Source organism: Podarcis erhardii (genome assembly GCF_964252035.2).
Source record: "Podarcis erhardii genome assembly, chromosome: 2".
Taxonomy (NCBI): Eukaryota; Metazoa; Chordata; class Lepidosauria; order Squamata; family Lacertidae; genus Podarcis; species Podarcis erhardii.
Genome location: NC_138498.1, coordinates 8,596,489 through 8,620,334, shown reverse-complemented (window position 1 = coordinate 8,620,334; position 23,846 = coordinate 8,596,489). Strand labels below are relative to the sequence as shown.

General features: G+C 49.5%; 2 protein-coding genes across 2 annotated transcripts in view; one reads left to right on the top strand and one right to left on the bottom strand.

The window, feature by feature from the left end:
- Nucleotides 1-6,372: 6,372 nt before the first annotated feature.
- LOC309332199 (uncharacterized protein) lies at nucleotides 6,373-8,620 on the bottom strand (the record flags this gene model as incomplete). Its single annotated transcript, XM_081845187.1, has 2 exons — nucleotides 6,373-6,563; nucleotides 7,768-8,620. 2 exons carry the CDS (start codon nucleotides 8,618-8,620, stop codon nucleotides 6,442-6,444), a joined length of 975 nt encoding a protein of 324 aa, XP_081701313.1. The 3' UTR covers nucleotides 6,373-6,441.
- Nucleotides 8,621-9,120: 500 nt separating this feature from the next.
- Nucleotides 9,121-23,846, top strand: part of MARCHF9 (membrane associated ring-CH-type finger 9) — a gene marked incomplete at its 5' end in the record, with an annotated part of 53,309 nt that continues 38,583 nt past the window's right edge. Inside the window, one exon of the mRNA XM_081844991.1 lies at nucleotides 9,121-9,510. Within this exon, the coding sequence (XP_081701117.1) occupies nucleotides 9,121-9,510 (390 nt within the window). The remainder of the gene's footprint in view (nucleotides 9,511-23,846) is intronic.

The window sequence follows — 23,846 nt, the reverse complement described above, 5'->3', positions numbered from 1 at the left end:
GATGGAAAGGAATTGCTGAAACAATTAATGGAGGTGGAATACAAAGAGGGAGGTGAGAGGAGGTCAATGATACAAGGGAATGAAAGATAGAATATGGAAAAGGTATGATGTATGTTTTTAAATTGTTTTTGTTTTATTTGGTTTAGTTTATTGTGTTAGTTTAATATGTTAAGGTTGTGTTTTGTATTGTTTATGTATTGTATTGTTTTTTCTCTTTTTTGTCCTTTTGTCTTCTTTCTTCCTTTTCTTTTTTGTAAGCTTTAAAAGTAATAAATATTATTATTATTATTTTAAAAAAAGTTCAGACTGCTGGAACCATTAGGGGCAGGCTTTCGCACCTGCCTTGCCCCATCCTCTTGCCTGGGACCCTGAGAAGGAGGAGCGTCTGCCTAGACTAGGACCCTTCAGGATTTAACCTCCTTCCCTCGGGCCTGTAAGACAGAGCTATTCCACCTGGCCTTTAATTTGAATTCAGCCTGATCTTTTATTTCCCTTCTCTTCCCTCCCCCTCCCCTTTTGGGAAGATCACCCACCCTGAGACCCCACAGCTAATTCTCCCCTGGCCTCTTTGCTGGCCCAAGTAGGACCAATTCAGCTAGCTAGTCCTGGGGATTATCCAATGCTTATTTCCCCTAAATTGATTTTTGAATTTTATTGTTATTCATGTTTTTATACTGTATTTTATGCTGCTTTTATAAGTGTTTTAAATTTGTTGTTAGCCGCCCTGAGCCCAGTCTTTGAAACAGGAAGGATGAGGAGAAACTGCTGGAAGTCTCCACAGGAACCATATTTACTCTTGCTCTGAACATTTTATCTTTGCATGGGGAATGTCCTTTGCCTTTCCGGCACACAGATGCATTTTGTCCCCCCCTCTTTAGGAAGCGTTCAGATCTTTTTTCATTTTCATTGGTTGGAATTGGCGCTTGCGTGTCGTTTCTTTGCGAGCTGCCTTGCGGGACATTTTTGGGCTGACATTTTTGGGCAGCATATAAATACATAGTAACGTCACTTTAAGATAACAGTTAAATCCAGATTCAAGTAGGTAGCCGTGTTGGTCTGCCATAGTCAAAATAAATTAAAACAATTCTTTAAAAAGATAGTTAAAAAGACTCTTCTTAAATCCAGTTAAAATCCACAGGAACACAGGAAGCCGTCAAGATCCCATCACACCCATGGGTCAATCTAGTTGAATATTTTTTTACTGGAGACACGAGGGATTAAATCTGAGACATTCTGCATGGAGGGCAGATGCTCTGTCACTGAGCTATGGTCTTTCCGTAAAAGACTGAATGCCTGAAGATCTCCTAAATGGTTATAATGCAATAGCTCCTATTGTCCAGACAACATAATTTTAACCACTGGGGTGCACTAGAGCATGATTATGGAGCATCAGGTTTGAAGAGAATAAATTATCCTTTGGACACATTAATGTCACCTGTAAGTTACCAAATTGTTGTAACCTATGCTGCCTATTTATGCTCTCTAGTTTCACCCTTAAGTCACCCAGAAGTGTCCTGCTTGTTGTTGTTGTTGTTTAGTCGTTTAGTCGTGTCTGACTTTTCGTGACCCCCTGGACCACAGCACACCAGGCACTCCTGTCTTCCACTGCCTCGCACAGTCTGGTCAAACTCATGCTGGTAGCTTCGAGAACACTGTCCAACCATCTCGTCCTCTGTCGTCCCCTTCTCCTTGTGCCCTCCATCTTTCCCAACATCAGGGTCTTTTCCAGAGAGTCTTCTCTTCTCATGAGGTGGCCAAAGTATTGGAGCCTCAGCTTCAGGATCTGTCCTTCCAGTGAGCACTCAGGGCTGATTTCCTTCAGAATGGATCGGTTTGATCTTCTTGCAGTCCATGGGACTCTCAAGAGTCTCCTCCAGCACCATAATTCAAAAGCATCCATTCTTCGGCGATCAGCCTTCTTTATGATCCAGCTTTCACTTCCATACATCACTACTGGGAAAACCATAGCTTTAACTATATGGACCTTTGTTGGCAAGGTGATGTCTCTACTTTTTAAGATGCTGTCTAGGTTTGTCATTGTTTTTGCTTACTCCACCCTTTCTCCCATGCTGCCCTCCATGCTTGCAGCCCTTTCCCAGAACACCTGCATGGCTCCCCCTCTTCCGCTTCCTTCTAACCCCTCTGAAAACCTGCCTTTAGCAGAGGCCTTTGCCTTAACCCCTTAATTGCCACCCCAGGCTCAAAGGAAGCCCAAGTGTGGGCCGTTGCATTTGCTCACATTCAGCTCCCCTTCTCCACTGCTGTCAACACTTTTGACTGTAAGATCCTTGGGGGAAGAGTACTGTCTTCTTCATAGCCTTCCTGGGAACATCTTGCTCCATAAAACAGGCACACTGAGAGCACTCTGGCAAGGAAGATGCTAACCAGAACAGCGATGATTCTCCTCCACACCCAACCCACCCTCGTCATGCATGCCTGTATTTGTGGATCACTCCCTTCTTCACTCCATGGTGTTGCTGAACAGGTTCATCTGCTATCAACTGCCTCCTCCCACTCCAGCCTCTCTGCCTCCCTCCAGGCTGGTGATGATGCCTAGGAAAGCCGCCCCCTCTATATCTGCTACCTCCTACTCCTTCTGCCAAGTCCCTCCCCAGACCTGCAGTTTTCCCTAGCCCACTTTACCTAACTCTCCACTCTCTTCCCGCCACACACTGCCCTTTCCCATTTACTTGACATGAGCCAACAGTGTGACACGGCAGCTAAAAAAGCCAATGCAATTCTGGGCTGCATCAATAGGAGTATAGCATCTAGATCAAGGGAAGTAATAGTGCCACTGTATTCTGCTCTGGTCAGACCTCACCTGGAGTACTGTGTCCAGTTCTGGGCACCACAGTTCAAGAAGGACACTGACAAACTGGAACGGGTCCAGAGGAGGGCAACCAAAATGGTCAAAGGCCTGGAAACGATGCCTTATGAGGAACGGCTAAGGGAGCTGGGCATGTTTAGCCTGGAGAAGAGGAGGTTAAGGGGTGATATGATAGCCATGTTCAAATATATAAAAGGATGTCACATAGAGGAGGGAGAAAGGTTGTTTTCTGCTGCTCCAGAGAAGCGGACACGGAGCAATGGTTCCAAACTACAAGAAAGAAGTTTCCACCTAAACATTAGGAAGAACTTCCTGACAGTAAGAGCTGTCCGACAGTGGAATTTGCTGCCAAGGAGTGTGGTGGAGTCTCCTTCTTTGGAGGTCTTTAAGCAGAGGCTTGACAACCATATGTCAGGAGTGCTCTGATGGTGTTTCCTGCTTGGCAGGGGGTTGGACTCGATGGCCCTTGTGGTCTCTTCCAACTCTATGATTCTATGATTGTATGATTGCCAAACCCTTCACGGCTCCCTTACATTCTTTCTGAGGCTCCCCTTTAGGGCTTGGGAGCCCAGTCAGGTCCCCCCTTGTCTGCAGAGCTGGCAGCCTCTCACCCTTTCTCAAACACCCTCCCTTGTGGAGTGTTCCCTCAGCCTCTTCTCCCCTCTCCTTGGCAGTCCTCTGGGCAGCCGCCGCCGCCGCCCACGTAATAATTTATTATTTGTACCCCGTCCATCTGGCTGGGTCTCCCCAGCCATTCTGGGCAGCTTCCAACAAAGATTAAAAATACATTAAAATATCACACATTAAAAACTTCCCTGAACAGGACTGCCTTCAGATGTCTTCTAAATGTCAGGTAGTTGTTTATCTCTTGGACATCTGATGGGAGGGCGTTCCACAGGGCAGGTGCCACTACCAAGAAGGCCCTCTGCCTGGTTCCCTGTAGCTTTGCTTCTCGCAGTGAGGGAACCGCCGGAAAGCCCTCGGTGCTGGACCTCAGCATCCAGGCAGAACAATGGGGGTGGAGACGCTCCTTCAGGTATACTGGACCGAGGCCATTTAGGGCTTTAAAGGTCAGCACCAACACTTTGAAATGTTCTCGGAAACGTACTGGAAGCCAATGTAGGTCTTTCAGGACCAGTGTTATATGGTCTCGGCGGCCACTCCCAGTCACCAGTCTAGCTGCCACATTCTGGATTACTTGTAGTTTCTGGGTCACCTTCAAAGGTTACCCCACGTAGAGCGCATTGCAGTGGTCTTGTCTGTCCATACTCCATTCCCAACAGCAAGGGCTGGTGGACCGGTTGGCTGGGCTCCCTCACCCACTTGTTTGCTTACTCAGAGGCCGCCTCAGCTCCTGGCAACCAGCACCCTCTGGCCAGTCCCAGAAGCACCATTCACCTGGGGAGCTTGTAGCCAGGGCTGCTGCAAGAAACAGCTGTGCAAGCTTTTGGGAGGCAGAGACACAAGAGGGCATCAGAGAAGGGAGGGAAGGGAAAAGGGACTGAGGCCAGTGTTTCCCGTGGCCTCCCTGGCCATCATTCAACGCACCCCAGGGTGGCACAGCACACTGGTTAAAAACCACTGACTTAAGCTCTCCCTCTACTTCTGTCTTTTCCATCTAACACAACAGAGACTTCTGTATTCTCAGGGTGGTGTAATGGTTAGAATGTTAGACTGGGACTGGGGAGACAAAGGTTCATTCATATCTCCACTTAGCCATGAATGACCAATCTCTCTCTCTCTCCCCCCCCCCCCCCCCGCGTCAGCCTAATATACCCCGCAGGGTTGTTGTGCAGATAAGATGAGGCAGCACAGCCATGTGCAGCGCCTGGAGCTTCTTGAAGGAAGGGTAAAATACATGTTGTTGTTGGCATCCATCAGTGCTCCTTCAGGGCAGAAGTCAAACCATAGGAGCGTTACAGCAGCTGCTGTGGCTATAGAGAGACGTATATGGGAGAGACGTGTTTTATTGCAGGTGGGGCAGATAAAGGCTGCTACAAGTACACGATAGTATCTCTTCTCTCTACACTCCTCCCAGCCGTCATTCCTCCTCTGGTCATTGTTGTGGATACATAGCCTGTCTGTCTCCAGGTGATGCAGTTTTCGGCAAGGGATTCCCACACGGTGGGATTCATGTTGCCAGTCTTCATGTCATGTTTGCAGACATATTTACTCGTAAGGCAGTCTTGGTCTGCCAACAGGCCTGGTACCTGAAACCAGCTCCTACAGAGCACGTCCTTGGAGATTCTGCCATCTTTCCTCCTGTGTACATGACCAAGGCAGTGTAGACGCCGCTGAGATAGGAGTCCGAATATGTTGTAATGTAATCTATGGTATATTTTGGAAAGTTGTCTGCCTATGCATTTGGGGCACCTCTTAAGATAAAGTAAAGGTAAAGGGACCCCTGACCATTAGGTCCAGTCGTGACCGACTCTGGAGTTGTGGCACTCATCTCGCTTTATTGGCAAAGGGAGCCGGCGTACATCTTCCGGGTCATGTGGCCAGCAGGAGTAAGCCGCTTCTGGCAAACCAGAGCAGTGCAGGGAAACGCCGTTTACCTTCCCCCCGGAGCGGTACCTATTGATCTACTTGCACTTTGACATGCTTTCGAACTCCTAGGTTGGCAGGAGCAGCGACCGAGCAACGGGAGCTCACCCCGTCGCAGGGATTCGAGCCGCCAACCTTCTGATCGGCACGTCCTAGGCTCTGTGGTCTAACCCACATTTAACCCACAGTGCCACCCACGTCCCAACCTCTTAAGATACCATAACCAAATTTGGCAGGATGGTTCCAGAAAGAAAAGAGGTGGTTTCCATCTCTGTTTGGATACAATTGGACACCGTTTTGAATCAAGATGGCAGAATGAACTATCAAACTGCACTGATTTTTTGGTTTCTTAGAATTCCCAAGCAACGACAGGTACAAGGCTGCTAGTAATAAATAAAATACATTTTTAAAAGGCTTACACAAGCACACATGCATGTAAAGCTCCATTCTCACCCAGTCTCCCCATCCCCGCTTGCGAGTATCCATGTCCCAGGACTGCAATGAGGGAGTGCCATGAATGGAGGAAAGCTGGGACAGAAATGTAATAATAAATACATAGCAGGTATCTGTATCCCAGGTCCCTCACTGAGCTCTCCCTGGACTCAGCTCTAAATCCATGTGCCTGTGTTGAGATTTGCATTACGAGATTCAAGCTTAGCCAAAATACTTAATTAAGGCAGCGATTTTATACACACCTACTATATCTGGGAACTCGGTGGAATTGAGGACAGGGTTGTAAACAGCAAATTTCTGTGATCTCAAAAATAGCAGGAAATGTTTGTTCTGGTTAAGTCCTACTCAAATGGGTGGGACATACACTGCAATCCTAAACTCCTTTACCCAAAACTATTCCTGCTGAGTTCAGTGGAATATTGCCCTAGTGTGTTTAGGATTGCAACCTTAGCTGCAAATAACGTGCCTCATTGACAGCTGCCCAAATGCTTTGGATAAATAAGAATGAACAATTTCAAGGGGACTTAAACTAGGCATGGAATTCGGTGCAGGGGGCCTCAGTTGGGCCTAAACTACCTCGTTATTTCTATATTGGGGTCTTGATACTTAACCTTTTACAGGACTCTCCATATGTTTTGGACTGTAATTTCCCCCATCCCTGGGCACTGGCCATGTTGGCTGCAGCTGAAGGAAGCTGCAAGCCAGCAACATCTGGACGGCAACATGTTGGCTACCCCTGGGTAAACAGAAAACAATAGAAAGTTAGAAAATTAACCGTGGGTTTAGACACACACCCAGCCCCATTTACAGCAGGCTCCATAATTCCTCCGTTTTTTAAAAGAATACATTGGGGAGGGGCTGGGTATTTAATGTCAAGTGTTTGATGGCCTGTGAGAAACTAGAAATGTACATGCCTGGTGTCATCTGTGGGCGCCCAGAATTATTGAGTTAAATTGCACCCCTGACTTAAAGCAGGTTTCTCTGGATTACCGAAACCTCTACTCTAACAGAGAAGACAGCTGTCATTCGTTTTTTGTCATGTGATTGGGAGAGCAATTCAGCCTTGTAACGGATGCTGACATTGTTTTGGGAAGGATCCTTGTCAAATTTTGAATCTGACACGCTTGCCAAACTTCATGTTTCAGCTCTAAAGCAGGTGTATTGTATGTAATACAGGTGAGGCTGAAGACAGGATGCCATATACCTCTCTTTCGGCACCCCCACCCCCACCCCCCAAATAAAAATCTGTGTCATTATGGATATCTCAAGTCCCTTTGTTCTTAAACACCACACCCTGAGCTCCATATGCATAGTGAGGCATATATGGAGCTTTAGCAGGTGGAGGCAAATTCCTATTCCGATAGTTCAGTAGAACTGGAATCCTACACACAGGATTGGCCAAGGTGCAAACTGGGTCAAGGCGCAAATAATGCGAGTCTCCTTCCTCCTGGGGAAGGGAAAAGGTACGTTGCTGGTTTCTAGTGCGCGTTTTCCGCGGATTCCAACCATCTCTCCAAACGGTCGAATTTCGAGATGTGATTTTATCAGCCAGATGGATATAGCAAGCCGGTTTTCTTAAAAAATAACATAAAATAAAAATGTAACATAAAATAAAATGGCTTCTTTCTCTCCCCCCCCCCACCCCGAAACCCCTCCCCTGCCTCTATCTAGGAATCTCTCAGATGTGTCTGCATGGGGGGAAAGGGGAGGATGTCTTCCCGGGCACTTTTCACATTTCCCGGGGACTCATTTTTCTCCCCCCTCCACGTGGTCGAGGTCGGTGGCGCAGCGGTTACGCACCAGCCCCTCGGTTTGGGGCCGCCGCCGGCCCGCCTCTGAGCCCCGGAGTCCCCTCCCCGCGCAGACATCCATCCATCCAGCCACCCGCTCCGCGCTCTCGCTCGCTCTCCTCCCGAAATGTTTTATTTAACATGCTGTACCGGAAGGAGAAGCCATATTCCCCAGCCTTGAGCCGCCGCCACCGCTGCCATCCGGGCTGCCGCCGCGCGCCCCAGCCCCCGGACCTCGGGGGCGGCTGCAGGAGGCTGCGTAGGGGCCGCTGGCAACCCCGCGCGGTGGGGGGCGCCCGGGGACGAAGCCCTGTTGCATGCCGGGGGGCGGCCGTATAAAGAGCCGCGGCTTCGCCAGGGGCCGCCGCAGAACCGGAGCCGCGCGCCCCGCGCCCCCCGAGCCAGGCGAGCCAAGCTTGGGGCCGAACGCCGCCCGCCTGCCTGCCTGCCTTCCTGCGGGAGATCGGCTCGAGCGGAGCCGGGATGCGGCTTCTCCAGGCCCGCTGGCGCGGCTGCGGCTGCAGGAGGGAGCGGACATGCCCGTAGCTCTGCAGACAAAAGAGCCGCCTGCGATTGCAGCTGCCCAGCCGGCCCCCCGAGGGGAGGAGGCGGCGGACCAGGGCCTGGCGGCGGCTAGGCGCGCTCCACATCCCGGAGAGTAAGAGGCGCCTCGTCCGCGCCCGGCAGCAGCGGAAGAGCGGAGAGGAGAAGGAGCCTTCGCGGCGCGCTGGCTGCCGGAGCCTCGGCCGCCTCCACCCACCCGGCCCCCGGTCCGCGCTCCTCTGCGGAGCCGCTCGCAGGCCCCGGACGCCGGGAAAGCTTTCCTCTCGCGCTGCCAGCCATGGCCCCCGGGAATCCGGACGCGGGCTGTCCGAGAGGGGTCCGGGAGGGACCTACGGGGCGCGCCGCGTCCTAGGGGAGGCAGACCCGCCCCGGGAGGGAGCGGAGCGCGCCGCTCGCCCAGCGCGGCCGCCTTTGCGCCTCCGCCTTCGCCCCAGCGCATCCCCTGCGCCTCTGGCCAGGCCCACCCGTCGTACCCCTCCTCACCCCCCCCTGCCCTTATCCCAGACCCCCAGCAACAGACTCCCCCGTCCCAGGATTAACCCCCTCGCCACCCCCCCCTCTGGAAGGCCTTTCTTCTCCTCGCCCCCGGCTGCGCCCCTTCGCTCCTTCCGTGCGCCCCGTCACCCCGGGTACCCTGCGCACACCTGTAAACGCACAGCCTTCCTTTCTCCCAGCGCCGGCGCCTTTTGTGCCCGAGATGTGGGTCCCCAGGCTGGCCCCCCGCTCGCCCCTCTGCGGCCCCCGGTGCTCCCCATTGCCCCTCCTCTCCTCCGCTTCTTCCCCGGCCCCCGATGCGGGGCAGGGGCACAGCTAGGCGCCCTTGGCCCCTTACCCTTCTTGTCCCCCCGCCCCCTCCTGCCGCCCCCCAAGAAAGCTAAACCCTGCCGCCGCCGCCGTCGTCGTTGCTGCTGCTGCTGCCGCCGCCACCGGGGGAGGTAAATGATGTTCAAGTACCGGATCCGCATGTTCTTCAACGAGCTGAAGCTGCTGGTGTTGATGCGGCGGGGCCGCCCGGAGCCCGAGCCGGGAGCCGGGGGAAGCCGCGGGGCGCTGGGCGGCAGCGGCTGCGGCTGGCCCCCCTTCGCCGACTGCTCGGCCCGCCAGGACGATGAGGCCGAATACTACGGCGGCGGAGGGGCCGAGACCCGGCCGCGGAGCCTGGCCCTGGAGGAGAAGGACCCCCGACCCCAACCCCCCGGGCAACAGCCCGGGCAGCAGCCCGCGGTCGGCGGGGCGGGGGGAGCTTTGGACTCGGTGTCGCTTAGCAGCAGCTTGGATAGTGGCATGAGGACCCCGCAGTGCCGGATTTGCTTCCAGGGACCAGAGCAGGTCAGTGGGGCAGAAGTTTGGCGGGGGGGGCTAGTGGTGGGGGGTTGCAGCGGGCTGAGTGTGGGGTGCAGCTGGATATGGGGAAGACCCCCTGCCCCTGGCACCCTGGCCTAGTGGTACTGACCTGGTGGTGGAATGCCAGGGGATCCGGGTACCAGAGAGGAGGGTTTGCAAACCCAGGTGTAGCCCAGGGACCGGGAGCCTGTGGCCTGCCAGATTTTGCTGGACTTCCATCATCCCTTGAGTCCAACAGCATCAGAGAGGCCACAGGTTTCCACCTCAGGTGTGGCCTGTATTGCTTACCTGGCCTTTAAAAACAGGGGCATGGTTTCAGATGATCTGGGCTCAAATGAAAAACACGCACACACACTTATACAAGGCCAAGATGGGCCAAGGGTGTCGGCTGGCACCTTATCAACGAAGTTCCCAAAGTGTGGACCAGGTTCTTCACTTAGGAAGTGGCTGTCAAGGCTCCAGATGATCTGGGGATGAGAGACGCTGACCCAAGGGAGGAGGATGGTCTGGCCAGTGGGTGGGCCAGACCATTGACTTGTGACTTAGCTTCCAGGATGCCAGCTGATTTGATATATAGGAGCACAGACTGGGGTGTGTGTTGTGGGGTTCATATGGAAGAGACTTAGTGATGCTACAGCAATGTTGGCCAAGTTCATGGCATTATAGTGGTACATCGGGTTACAGACTCCGCTAACCCAGAAATAGTACCTCAGATTAAGAACTTTGCTTCAGGATGAGAACAGAAATTGCATGGCGGCAGGAGGCTCCCATTGGCTAAAGTGGTACCTCAGGTTAAGAACAGTTTCAGGTTAAGAACGGACCTCCAGAACGAATTAAGTTCTTAATCCGAGGTACCACTGTACACCTTTTTAGGAAATGTTGTACATCAGGAAGGGGGACCAGATGTTAATGGAGTCCAGCTCCCATGAGCCCCAGATTGTTGGAGTTGTAGTGCAACAACATCTGGAGGACCACAGCTTCCCTTCGCTTGTTGTATGCCCAGGTGACTATGGTTCTTGGGAACTGGGTATATGGGGAAACAGCATAAATGTAGAGCAGGGTTTCCCAAACTGCTATCTCCAGCTGTAGTTGGACTACAGCTCCCAGCTAGCAGGACCAGTGGTCAAGGATGATGAGAATTGTAGTCCCAAGAACAGCTGGAGACCCAAAGTTTTGGGAAACCCTGATGTATATGATGCTGAACCTGGGCTCGCTTGAGCTGAGACATGATTGCCTGCCTGTCCTCATGGTCATATAGGTAGCTAGCAGTCTGTGGGAGGGCGTCACCTGTAGATATGGGTTGCATTGGCATTTGGGGACTGGAGAGTGCTTTGAAACTATAAACAAGGCCCCTCCTTGCATGGACCAAAAGGTGTGTGGTGTTTGGGATGCTTGGAAAGGTTGAATTTCTCTAAGCAGGGAGGACCAGAGCTGGAAGCTGCCATCCTTAGCACGCTTACCAAGGAGTAATGCCCACTGAGTATACATAGTGAGATTTGGAGTAAACATGCAGAGGATCGCAACACGAATCCCTTTTGCTTGCACGGACGTTTGAATGCGCCCTGTTTTCTTATCTCCAGGAATTTCTCCTCCCTCCTCCCCCAAACAGCTGCCTTAAGGAGTGCAGAGAGATGGTTTTCTACACTGTAAGACAAAGAAGGAGGCTTCTTCTTTGAATAGTGCAAAGGCGGAGGGGTGGCTGGGGCGGGGTGGGGGGAGAGCTGTTTCAAGAAGACAAGAAGACTGTAATTAGCTGCTGGAACAGTGTATGATGGAGAATTTTGGAATTCCGGCAGACAGCAAGCGGCAGGGGTGTTTAAAAGCTGAACCTGGGAAGAAGACCACACCTCCAGGAATAGTCTGGTTGGCTCGGAGGCATGCCTCCGATTGATCTCTGTTGCCACCTCTTGCAGCAAAGAGGTGTTTTCTATTTCAGACATTTCAGCAATGGTCACACCAGCGGCCTGGGCTGAAGCTTTTGAAACGGCACACAGAGGAGGAGAGCACCAGTTTGCAAAGGGGGACTGACTGTGTGTGCGTCTCTGTGTCTTTCTCTCCCTCCCTCCCCCCCCCCCCCGTTGTGCATGAGAAACCGTATTGTAGACAATGGGAGCATCTTCCTAAGGGTGTCAATGCCCTAGTTAAGAGGAGCTAGAATGTAGGAAGTTGACATAGCTTGTAGCATTTTCTGGAGGATAAAAGGAAGGTGGCCATTGTTTACCTTTGAAATCCTTGGGGATGCTGGAAGATGTGTGAGGCAGGGCCCTATCCTTACTCTGGGCTGCTTCATCCTTCCCTCATGGGAACTCATTTAAATACAGGCAGAAACTGGAGTGAAGATTAATTTTGTGTGTGTGTGGTAGAACCCGTAATTAATCATGTTCTCAGAGATCAGGCAGCCACAGTATTTAATATTGACAATTTCCCCATGCGGGTTGCCTAAGACAAGGAAGGGTGTATTCAGAATGTGCTCGCACTGCTACACTTGGAGAAGTTTGGTCTGGGGAGTCTTGTCTCAAGCTCTTGATGCCAGAGCTTGCAGGTGAAAGCCTTTTTTGGCAAGGTGCAGAGGCAAGCAGCTTTGCGCACAGTAAGGAGAGAACAGTCATGTTGGGGGAAGTGTCATGTTTGTGAAGGGCCCTCGAGGAAAACACCATACCAATGGCAACATTGAAGGTTATACTGGGGGAAGTCGGTCACTTTTAGGAATGGTTTAAAAAGGTTGCGGAGCCCAATAGAATTGCACCTTTTCAAAAGTTAACCTGGAATGACCAGCACTCTGTTTCCATGCTTGTGATTGCTGTTATAGCTCCAAATCACTTTGAAAGAGTTGATTTATGTGCGTGTAAGACTAGTGGGACACGGGTGGTGCTGTGGGTTAAACCACAGAGCCTAGGACGTGCCAATCAGAAGGTCGGCGGTTCGAATCCCCACGACAGTGTGAGCTCCCATTGCTCGGTCCCTGCTCCTGCCAACCTAGCAGTTCGAAAGCACATCAAAGTGCAAGTAGATAAATAGGTACCCCTCCGGTGGGAAGGTAAACAGCGTTTCCGTGCACTGTTCTGGTTCACCAGAAGCGGCTTAAGCATGCTGGCCACATGACCTGGAAGCTGTACATCGGCTCCCTCGGCCAATAAAGCAAGATGAGTGTCGTAACTCCAGAGTCGACCACGACTGGACCTAACGGTCAGGGGTCCCTTTACCGTTAAGACTAGATGAGGCTGTTGGTTCTTCTTCACCCAGTGCTGTCTCCTCAGACTGGCAGTGGCTGCCCACGATCTCAGGTAGGAGTCTTACCTGTCCCTTGCTCCTGATCATTTTCAGTGGCGATGACCTGGAGCAAAGTTTGTGCTCATCCACTTAGTATAAAAGGTAAAGGTACCCCTGCCCGTACGTGCCAGTCTTGCCAGACTCTAGGGTTGTGCGCTCATCTCACTCTATAGGCCGGGAGCCAGCGCTGTCCGCAGACACTTCCGGGTCACGTGGCCAGCGTGACAAGCTGCATCTGGCGAGCCAGCGCAGCACACGGAACGCCGTTTAACTTCCCGCTGGTAAGCGGTCCCTATTTATCTACTTGCACCCGGGGGTGCTTTCGAACTGCTAGGTTGGCAGGCGCTGGGACCGAACGACGGGAGCGCACCCCGCCGTGGGGATTCGAACCGCCGACCATACGATCGGCAAGTCCTAGGCGCTGAGGTTTTACCCACCGCGCCACCCGCATCCCTATCCACTTAGTATAGCCCCCTCAAAAATAGGAAAGTTGAAGTGTGCCAAGGAGTTTCTCATCTGTGTTAAGTGGTGTGTGTGTGTGTGTGTGTACAAAAGAGGAAGATGAAGCCCCGTAGGCGAAGAGTTTGGTAGTGTGAGCTGAGAGAGGCAGCTGAACCTTCCGCGGATGGGTTGTTTATAATTCTCAGCTGAGATGAAGGCACAGGGATAAGTTGGGAGTGTCGGTAGCCCATGCAGAAAATCCATTTTCAGATCCCCCATCTTGCATACCTTTGAAGAAAGGAATCTGTTGTGCAAAGGATGGACACTTCGTTTGCTTCCATCATTATACTGAATGATTGTGAACGAAGGAAACCCAGGTGGCTGTGCTGGTGTGTGTGTGTGTGTGTGTGTGTGTGTGTGTGTGTGTCCGGTGTGGTTGGTTTTATGTTTCTGTGGCTATGCACACATCTGTTCTAATTTGAAGGGCAGGAATAATAATTATACATTTCCCTTTGTCTGTACATTCAGATTTGGAAAATACTTGAAGATTTCCACATCTGTGTATGCGCTTGTGAAGAAGCTCCTGTGTTTATCTGTGCTCACTTCCTGCATTGGTAGCTGTGTGTGTGTGTGTGTGTGTGTGTAGTTGAATTCACATTTCCAAATATATATGTGTGTGCATATTTCACACATAGTGCATTTGTAAAAATGGGCCTGATTTCGGGGTGGAAGAAGAGTCTAGATGTGGAGATTTTCTATGAGTATATGCACATATACAGTCAATTGGCTTTTGTTCTGTATCCATATAATCACACCTCCATGTGGCCATTTATTAGCATGAATGTGCACTTATTGTAAATGATGTGAGTTCCATTTTCTTTTGCTCTTGGCCTGCCATGACCTGGATGATGTCTCTGCGGCTTAATTTGAGCCAGGATTCGCTGGCATTTAGCCCCTGGGACCTGTTAGTAATGCCAAGTCTCAGCCCTTTCAAAGTAATGAAATAATACATGGTCAGCTGAAGACATTTGGGTGACTGTAGACAAGAACCAAGTGGCACCCCGCCCTCCAATAATTAACTTAAGGTGGAACCCAGTTAGCACGCTTGTGCAGTCCCCTTTGTTTCAGTGGAGCTTGTGCAGGAGAACTTCCCTGTTGGCACATGACACACTAGCATCTGCTCTGCCTCCCTTACAGCCTTATCCTGTGTCTCTTTTTACTCTCTAGTAAGCCTCACTGTATTCAGTTGGGTTCCCACCCCAGTAAGCATGCATAGCATAACAGGCTTTGGTCTTGACACTTGTTACTATTGGGGGCTTTCATCCCATTGCGAAAAAGCAGGTGTGGGAGCCTCCAGTTTGGCTTTTCTCCTCCGCAGAAGCCCTGTACCAGCTCTTTATTTTAAGTGCATCATCCATGCCAGGGCTAACTCATGTGAGATCTAAAGGTAAAGGTAAAGGGACCCCTGACCATTAGGTCCAGTCGTGGTCGACTCTGGGGTTGCGGCACTCATCTCGCTTTATCGGCCGAGGGAGCTGGCGAACAGCTTCCGGGTCATGTGGCCAGCATGACTAAGCCGCTTCTGGCGAACCAGAGCAGCACACGGAAAAGCCGTTTACCTTCCCGCCGGAGCGGTACCTATTTATCTACTTGCAGTTTGACATGCTTTTGAACTGCTAGGTTGGTTTGGCCCTTAATGGCATTCAGTCTACCTCTCTATGCCTTAGGGTGGTGCCTACTGGGGCCGTGTCACATACTGCAGGGGTCAGCAAACTTTTTCAGCAGGGGGCCGGTCCACTGTCCCTCAGACCTTGTGGGGGCCGGACTATATTTTGGAAGGAAAAAAAATGGACGAATTCCTATGCCCCACAAATAACCCAGAGATGCATTTTAAATAAAAGCACACATTCTACTCATGTAAAACACCAGGCAGGCCCCACAAATAACCCAGAGATGCATTTTAAATAAAAGGACACATTCTACTCATGTAAAAATACGCTGATTCCCAGACCGTCCGTGGAGCGGATTTAGAAGGCGATTGGGCCAGATCCGGCCCCCGGGCCTTAGTTTGTCTACCCATGGCATATTGCATTGTTTAGATGTATGTTTGTGTATGAATGCATGCAGCTGCAACAAGCAGGTGTTTTGCAAACATGCATATTGTGGAGGCATGCTAGTCGGACCTGCGATGGGCTGCAGGCTCCCTGCTGAGTGCACACTCAGTGACCAACCTAGGTTTCCCTCTGCATAATGTATGAAAAAGCACTCCGCTTAACAATGAGGATAAATTAAAGGTTGAAAGGCTTGCCCTGAACTATTGAATTGACTGTGATTGGCTCAGGACAGCAGCCTGAAATAGGAAAGGGTTGCTGGCTTCATGGGAGGGCCAGAAGGAGAGCATGTATTCTGAACAGCAAGTCGCAGGATTGTGGGAAAATTAATTGGAACTTGATGCTTACGAATGAACAAATGAATATTCCTTGCTGCAAAGTTCAGAGGATACAGCCTGGGAAGGCTGGGACCTTAGCTAGCTGGGCTGACCTGCAAAACAAAGTGCTTAAGTTTTGTATAAAGGACCCCTGACAGTTAAGTCCAGTCGGGAACAACTCTGGGGTTGAGGCGCTCATCTTGCTTTACTGGCCGAGGGAGCATTTGTCCGCAGACAGTTTTTCCGGGTCATGTGGCCAGCATGACTAAGCCGCTTCAGAGCAACGGCGTTTACCTTTCCGCCGGAGTGGTACCTATTTATCTACATGCACTTCAAACTGCTAGGTTGGCAGGAGCTGGGACTGAGCAACGGGAGCTCACCCTGTCGCGGGGATTTGAACCGCCAATCTTCCAATCGGCAAGCCCTAGGCTCAGTGGTTTAGACCACAGCGGCACCCACGTCTTTAAGTTTTGTATAGCATCTGATTATTTAGGAATATTATGAATGAATTAGGGACTGTTTAGCAACTGCCGCCTGGGGCTGATAGGATCTGGAATCCAACAAGATCTGGAGTCCACAGGCTCTCCATTCCTGTCCTAAGGCTCGGATTGGGAATCTTCAGGGTTTCCACAACTAACCCCACATAGCAAGCCACTCTCAATCTGCAGGTAAGAGGGTTCTCTGGATAATGAAATACCGTATTTTTCGCTCTATAAAATGCACCTTCCCCCTCCCAAAAAGTAAGGGGGGATGTGTGTGCATCTTATGGAGCGAATGCAGGCTGCGCAGCAATCCCTCTTGCTGTTCTAGCTTCAGGGATAGCCGCACAAAGCCTCTTCAACAACATTTGATTCAGAATATCTTGTTTTCCTCCTCTAAAAACTGGGTGCCTCTTATGGTCGGGTGCATCTTTTGGAGCGAAAAATACAGTAGTTCTGTGCCATGGTGTGACCTGCCCACTCTCACTTGCCATTGATTCTTTCACCTGAAAGGACTATAAAATGTTCTGGGTCAGGCAGGCCTTAGTGACAGTAGTTTCCACTGTGCCTATCCAGTTGCAAGATCTAATGTCTGCCACCTTAGAATCATTTAATCATAGAGCTGGAAGGTACCAGAAGGGTCATCTAGGTCACCTCCCTGCAATGCAGGAATCTTTTGACCAAAGTGGGGCTCAGACCCACAACACTGCGATTAAGAGTCTCATGCTCAACCAACTGAGCAGCTCTGAGCTATTTGACATTATCCTGCAGTAGTTAAGGTCGGAATGTCTCCCAGCCTGGCATTGGGAAGTGTTGTTTTCTTCAGGCCCCTCACTTTGAGTCAGAAGAGTTTCGGAGAAGAGCGACAAGAACGATTAGAGGAACAAACAATTTCCCTCATGAGGAAAGATTAAATGTGAATATGTTGTGTCTGAGAGAGGATGCGTAAGAGCATTTTCTACAGATAGATCAAAAGGGGCAAGAAAGCTGTGAGTACAAGATATAAAACACACCCCAAAATGGATAGCAAATAGATTTAGATCATAAATCCGGCCCTCTAAGCATCCCTGACTGGATTATGGGTTTAGGCTAGAAATCAGAACCATGAATCGCTGCAGAACATCATTGGATCCATTTATTTATTTATTGCACTTGTATTCTGCACTTTTGCAGAAAGGTATAGGCATGTAGACCAAGACCACATCCTTGTTGTGGTGGCTACCCCAAGTGTGGGGAATCTGTGGTTGTTGGTCATGCTTGCTGGGGACGATGGGTGTTGTAGTTCAGGGACAAAGATTTCCCACACCTGGGCTACCCGTTACCAACATAGAGTCGACCGTCATTTTCCTCCTAACTCATCAGCCTCACATATAAACAGAGATTCCAGCTGGGCCTTGGAAGTCTGGATTTAGTGTCTGATGTTTTCTTCTGTAGTGCGTATAGAAGAGAAAAGTCTCTCTGGAATGCAACAAAAAGCCAAGTTTCAGGTCTCATGGGCTCTGCTTTTTGGAAGTAGAAGTAGGGATGGGTTGAAACAATGTTTTGGATGTTTGGGTGCCAGAATCGAATCTTCAGAGTGCCCAAGCAGTTAGGTGGGAGATGTCAGCAAGCTTTCTACTGCTGCCATTTTGCAGAGCCAATTAGACACTGAGCAACTTAATGCCTACAGATACTTCTCGATAGTGGTTATTAGTGTATGGAATTCACTGTCACGTGACAAGCAAACCATGATCTGTAGCCGGGGCTTGTTGCGGTGAAAGAAACCACAAGCACTAGTTTGGACACATAGCTGTCAACTTTTCCCTTCTCTTGTGAGGAATCCTATTCGTAATAAGGGAATTTCCCTTTAAAAAAAGGGAAACATGGACAGCTATGGTTTGGACAGGACACTTAGTCAAGGACTGTGGTTTGTTTCCTCCGTGCACTCGAGGGATGGAGCAGAGTTGCCGACTTAAATCATGACCTGTTGCTTTACTGTGATGCACAAATTATTGATAAGGAATATTAAGGTGCTTCCACCGAAGACTGAAGGCTGAAATGGAAGTAACCAACTATGCTGGTAATTCGGGGCCTCTTTAATAGGTGGGATCCCAGTTTTGGAATGCTCTCCCTAATGAAACTCGCCTGGTGCCCTCATGGCTATCTTTGCAGCATCAAGTTAAGACTTGTCTGTTGTTGTCCAGGCCTTTTACAATCTGCCTTTAAGTCCCTCTGGTGTGGTTGGTGGTTTTAGTGTCTGGTGGCTTTTTTTATTTTTGCGCTGTTCATCATATGTTGTGTTGCTGCTGCTGCTGTTGGTTTTTTAATGTGGTTGGTTCTCAAGTTTATTGTGCTTTTATGGAAGTATGGCTTTATGGTTACATTTTTATTCTGCTTTTTTGGGGGGGGTCTATATACAACGCCTAGGGGATTTGTTTTATAATGAATAAATAAAAAATGTAAAAGCTCACACGATGCTATGCATTCCTTACCTTTTCAAACACTGTTGAAATATTTAAATGTTTACGTTATCCAACTCAAACAAGTGTGCACGCATCATTCCATCCTCCCAATTGCTTTGCAGTTTTTTAAATTAATATTATCTCATGCAGGCTATTCAAATAACTTTTTTCTGCTGTTGAGGCTTGTTGGCGGAGGGTAGGACTTGGATCTAGGCATTTTGGCCCAGCCGGCAATGTGCAGAGCAGCTGCGTGGCCAAAGGGAGACCTTTTCCTCCGTTCACCGGCTTCCATAGGCTACAGTCCCCAGAAGCTTTGCAGGGAGTGGCGTCCAGCGGAGGAATGAGTCATTGGTGAGGCACAATGCACACTGAGATGTCACTTTAATTGTAGGCTTGACTTACCATCCTGGCTTCGGGGCAGCGGGCAAAACGTTTTCCATCCCACGCAGAGCTGTCCCTGTGGGAGGTTTGGCTAGCCAATCAGCAGGCAAGGCTAAAGCGGAATCAGTGTACATTCTGGCTGCCTGGGTTCCACCTCGGAAAAAGGAGGCCATGCCTTTGAGCATGTGCAGAGTGCCATGTAACCAACACCAGCATTTCTGGGATGCTGCCAGTGGAATAGAGCAGTATTAGAAACTGTTGTTTTGTTGTTGTTGTTGTTGTTGTTTAGTCATGTCCAACTCTTCTTGACCCCATGGACCAGAGCACGCCAGGCACTCCTGTCTTCCACTGCCTTCCGCAGTTTGGCCAAACTCATGCTGGTAGCTTTGAGAACACTGTCCCACCATCTCGTCCTCTGTCGTCCCCTTCTCCTTGTGCTCTCCATCTTTCCCAACATCAGGGTCTTTTCCAGGGAGTCTTCTTGTGAGGTGGCCAAAGTATTGGAGCCTCAGCTTCAGGATCTGTCCTTCCAGTGAGCACTCAGGGCTGATTTCCTTAAGAATGGATAGGTTTGATCTTCTTGCAGTCCATGGGACTCTCAAGAGTCTCCTCCAGCACCATAATTCAAAAGCATCAATTCTTTGGCGATCAGCCTTCTTTATGGTCCAGCTCTCACTTCCATACATCACTACTGGGGAAACCATGGCTTTAACTATATGGACCTTTGTTGGCAAGGTTATCTCTCTGCTTTTTAAGATGCTGTCTAGGTTTGTTACATAATCTAATCACTGATCCATCTAGCTCAGTATTGTCCGCACTGCCTGGCGAGGGTTTTGGGGCAGAAGAGTCTTTCCTAGCCCTGCCTGAAGATGCCTGGAATTGAGACAAGGACTTTCATTCATACAAAGGATGTGCTCTGCCACCCACCTGTGTTCTGCTCTAGTAGCTGTGGAATGGTAGGCTGCTGATAAAGGAGAGCTGGGGAAAAGGAGTGGGTCAGGCAAAGAAGGGAAAGATGAGACAGGGCAACCAGAGAGAGAAGAGATTGTGGAGGGAGAATGGCCAGGGAGGAGCTTCAGGGGTGAAGAGAAGGCCAAAGTGGTCTCTACCAGCCTGGTACCCGCAATGTGTTGATGGACTCCAACTCCCCATCTGCCCCAACCCTTCCTAGCTGTGCTGGCTGGGGGATGATGGGAGTTGAAGTCCAACAGCACATGGAGGCTGCCTTGCTGGTGAAGGCTGGATGAAGGATTAGCCCTTGAAGAACCAGGACGAGAGCCCACAATTTCATTGCTTTTGGGGAAGACCTATGCATTCACCTTTTCCTCCTAGAGCAGTCCTGGCTGAACTTGTTCTGCAAGCTGGCAGTGCTGAGCAACTGAGTTAGGGCATGCCTGGAGGCAAGTGTTAATTGAGGGAATATTAATAATGATGAAATGAATACATATTAATGTCCCACTGCCACTCCAAAGGCTTTTGCCCAACCTGGAGTTGAATGTATTAAATTTTATTTTTATTTTTAATAATTCATGCCCCACATTCCTTTCATCAGGAAGTGGCTCACAATATTTTTTCAAAATAAATAAATCAATAAAACATCGTGCAACAATAAATACAAAATCTTTTTCCTGCATTCAAGCCCAAGAAGTGCTTACAAAAAGATCAATGGACCAGCACTCCTATTTCCATAGTTTCGCTGTGAACCTGAGTACCCCAGTGTCTCAGGGTAAATACTGAGAAGATTTGCATTGCTAATTCTCCTTCCTCTTCCTGTATATTAATTATATCACTAATGCCTGCAAATGATTAGCTCAAATTCTGCATTGGTGTATTTGGTATTTGGGTATTTGGGGAAAGGATTCTGGGTCCAAGCTTCCCTGGACCCAGGGAAGAATTACCCATGTCTGAAACCCTGGAAAGCCCCAGCCAATCAGTGTAGACAGAACTGAATGGGATGGCAGCTTCCCATGTCCCTAGCCACCTTGGGATGAGAGGTGGCTTTTTCAGCCAGGAAGTGGATTTTTATAGCCAGATGGTGGCGTAGAAATAAGTTGTCGCAAAGGGGCAGCAGTAGGGAAAATATAAATCCATTCCCAGGGAGGGTTGAAACCCAGTTAATCCACAAGCCAGTGGAATATTTGGATTTTAGGCGAAGTAGTCAAGTGACAGGGACACGGGTGGTGCTGTGGGTTAAACCACAGAGCCTAGGGCTTGCTGATCAGAATGTCGGTGGTTCGAATCCCCGCGACGGAGTGAGCTCCCGTTGCTCGGTCCCTGCTTCTGCTCACCTAGCAGTTCAAAAACACATCAAAGTGCAAGTAGATAAATAGGTACCACTCCGGCGGGAAGGTAAACGGCATTTCCGTGCGCTGCTCTGGTTCGCCGGAAGCAGCTTAGTCATACTGGCCACATGACCCGGAAGCTGTACGCCAATAAAGCGAGATGAGCACAGCAACCCCAGAGTCATCCGCGACTGGACCTAATGGTCAGGGGTCCCTTTAGCTTGCCTAGTCAAGTTGCACTCTGGCAGCTTAAATCCAAACCTTCTGTTCTATTTTCTTTTAGTCCGGTGGCTGGTAATTCCAGACTCTCCAAGTGTCCCTATTTTCCAGGGGCGCCCCTGATTTAGAGAAGCCGTCCCGGTTTCTGATTTGATCCTGGAATGTCCCACTTTTCCTTAGGATGTCCTTATTTCCATTGGAGAAATGTTGGAGAGTATCGAGTTATCTGCCCCCCAAGCCGTCTGAAGGCAATCCTGTATAGGGAAGTTTTTCAATGTTTTATTATATTTTTACAAAAAAATCCTTCCAGTAGCACCTTAAAGACCAACTAAGTTAGTTCTAGGTATGAGCTTTCGTGTGCATGCACACTTCTTCAGATACACTGAAACAGAAGTCACCAGACCCTTCTATATAGTGGGAAGGTGGGGAGGGGTATTACTCAGAAGGGTGGTGGGAATGGGTGATTGGCAGATAGCTGTGATGAGCCTGTGGACGACTCTTAACGACTGCAATAGGTCTTACAGGAAAAAGCAAGGGGTGAGAAGGTGAAAAATGGCTTTGTCATGTATAATGAGATAAGAATCCAATGTCTTTGTTCAGACCAGGTCTCTCCATGGTTTTAAGTTTGGTAATATTGGATTCTTATCTCATTATACATGACAAAGCCATTTTTCACCTTCTCACCCCTTGCTTTTTCCTGTAAGACCTATTGCAGTCGTTAAGAGTCGTCCACAGGCTCATCACAGCTATCTGCCAATCACCCATTCCCACCACCCTTCTGAGTAATACCCCTCCCCACCTTCCCACTATATAGAAGGGTCTGGTGACTTCTGTTTCAGTGTATCTGAAGAAGTGTGCATGCACACGAAAGAAGTGTGCATGCACACGAAAGCTCATACCTAGGACTAACTTAGTTGGTCTTTAAGGTGCTACTGGAAGGAATTTTTTGTTTTGACTATGGCAGACCAACACGGCTACCTATCTGTAACTTATTATGTTTTTATATATGTTGGAAGCTGCCCAGAGTGGCTAAGGCAACCCAATAAGACGGGTAGGGTATAAATAGTAAAATTATCATTGTGGAATGGGACATCCCTATTTTCACTGAAGAGATGTTGGAGGGTATGTCATTCCGTTTGCAGATCGAAAGACAATTGGGGGTGACCTGGTGGGCAAAAAGTCAGCATTGCTTTAAGAACAGGGCTCCCAAAACTTCTTGGCCTTTCCTCTCTGGAGAACCAAAATGGCCGACCCACAACTTCTACTGTTGCTTGGAGGACATAACTACAACCTCTGTGTGAGGGCTTGCTTTACTACCATTTAACATGTATTTAGTGCCAACAGTTTGCCAGAAGTTGTACAGAACATTGAAGTGACAGTTCTTTGCCTGAGGGACTGACAGCCTTAAAGTTGTATGCGTACTGCTACTCAAAGTCTTGGTGAGGCCTTGCTGTCGAGTGGTCCAAAAACAGTGGTCTGATTCTGCGCTGTCACTATGGTGTAGTTGCTGTTGAAAAAGCACACAACAGGGGGAGAGGGAACCTTCCGCATCTGGGGCTAACCTGCCCCACAGCCCCACATTATTGCTGTGCTGCAGTTGTCGCCCAACCTGTATCAGTACGATGGGGGAGTGGGCAGTGTTAGAAACTCAGATATATAAGGTAGGCACCAAATGGCTCCTTAAACCAAAGTTACAGTCGCCCAAATGGAATGTCTAGCTGCCATTTTGGGGCAAGACAGCTCTAAGGTCTCATTTTTCAAATGATGGATGCGATTATCAGTTAAACATCTGGCTGGTTCAGATGACAACCTTTGAGCTAGGTTAAGAACTTTGAAACTTAAAGAAGAAAAGTCCATTTATCCAGGGACCGTCCATATATCTATTGGCCTATTCCGACCTCTTTTTCTTAATGGTGACACAGTCAAGCCATTCATACCGTAAGGATATTCTTCACAACTGTGAGCAGGGCAGTGGGGTGGGGTGAGCGAAGACAAGCTATGACCATTAACTAGAACGTTGCTCACTGCTCCTGCTCAGGCTGCACAGAAAAAAGCATTTTGGTTCCAGAAATTAATTCTGAATGTGCAGATAAAACATAACGGATAGAATTTTACCAGATGGGGCATTAGTGTGTGAAAACAGTCAAGATCCAATGATCCCCATACTGGAGCCCAGCATATTCACTTGGTTACAAGTGGTCAATAGCTCGGTGCAAAATGTGGCTAGCGCCTGGCTAATTTCAGACACCGGCCACATTTAATGGGGCATGCAAGTCCACCAGTGATTTGTGTGCAGTGCTAGCACACTGGCATTTATGCACCACCACTATTGACATGTGAACAGGGTGCTGGCCTTTGGACACGCAATGCAATTCGCCTT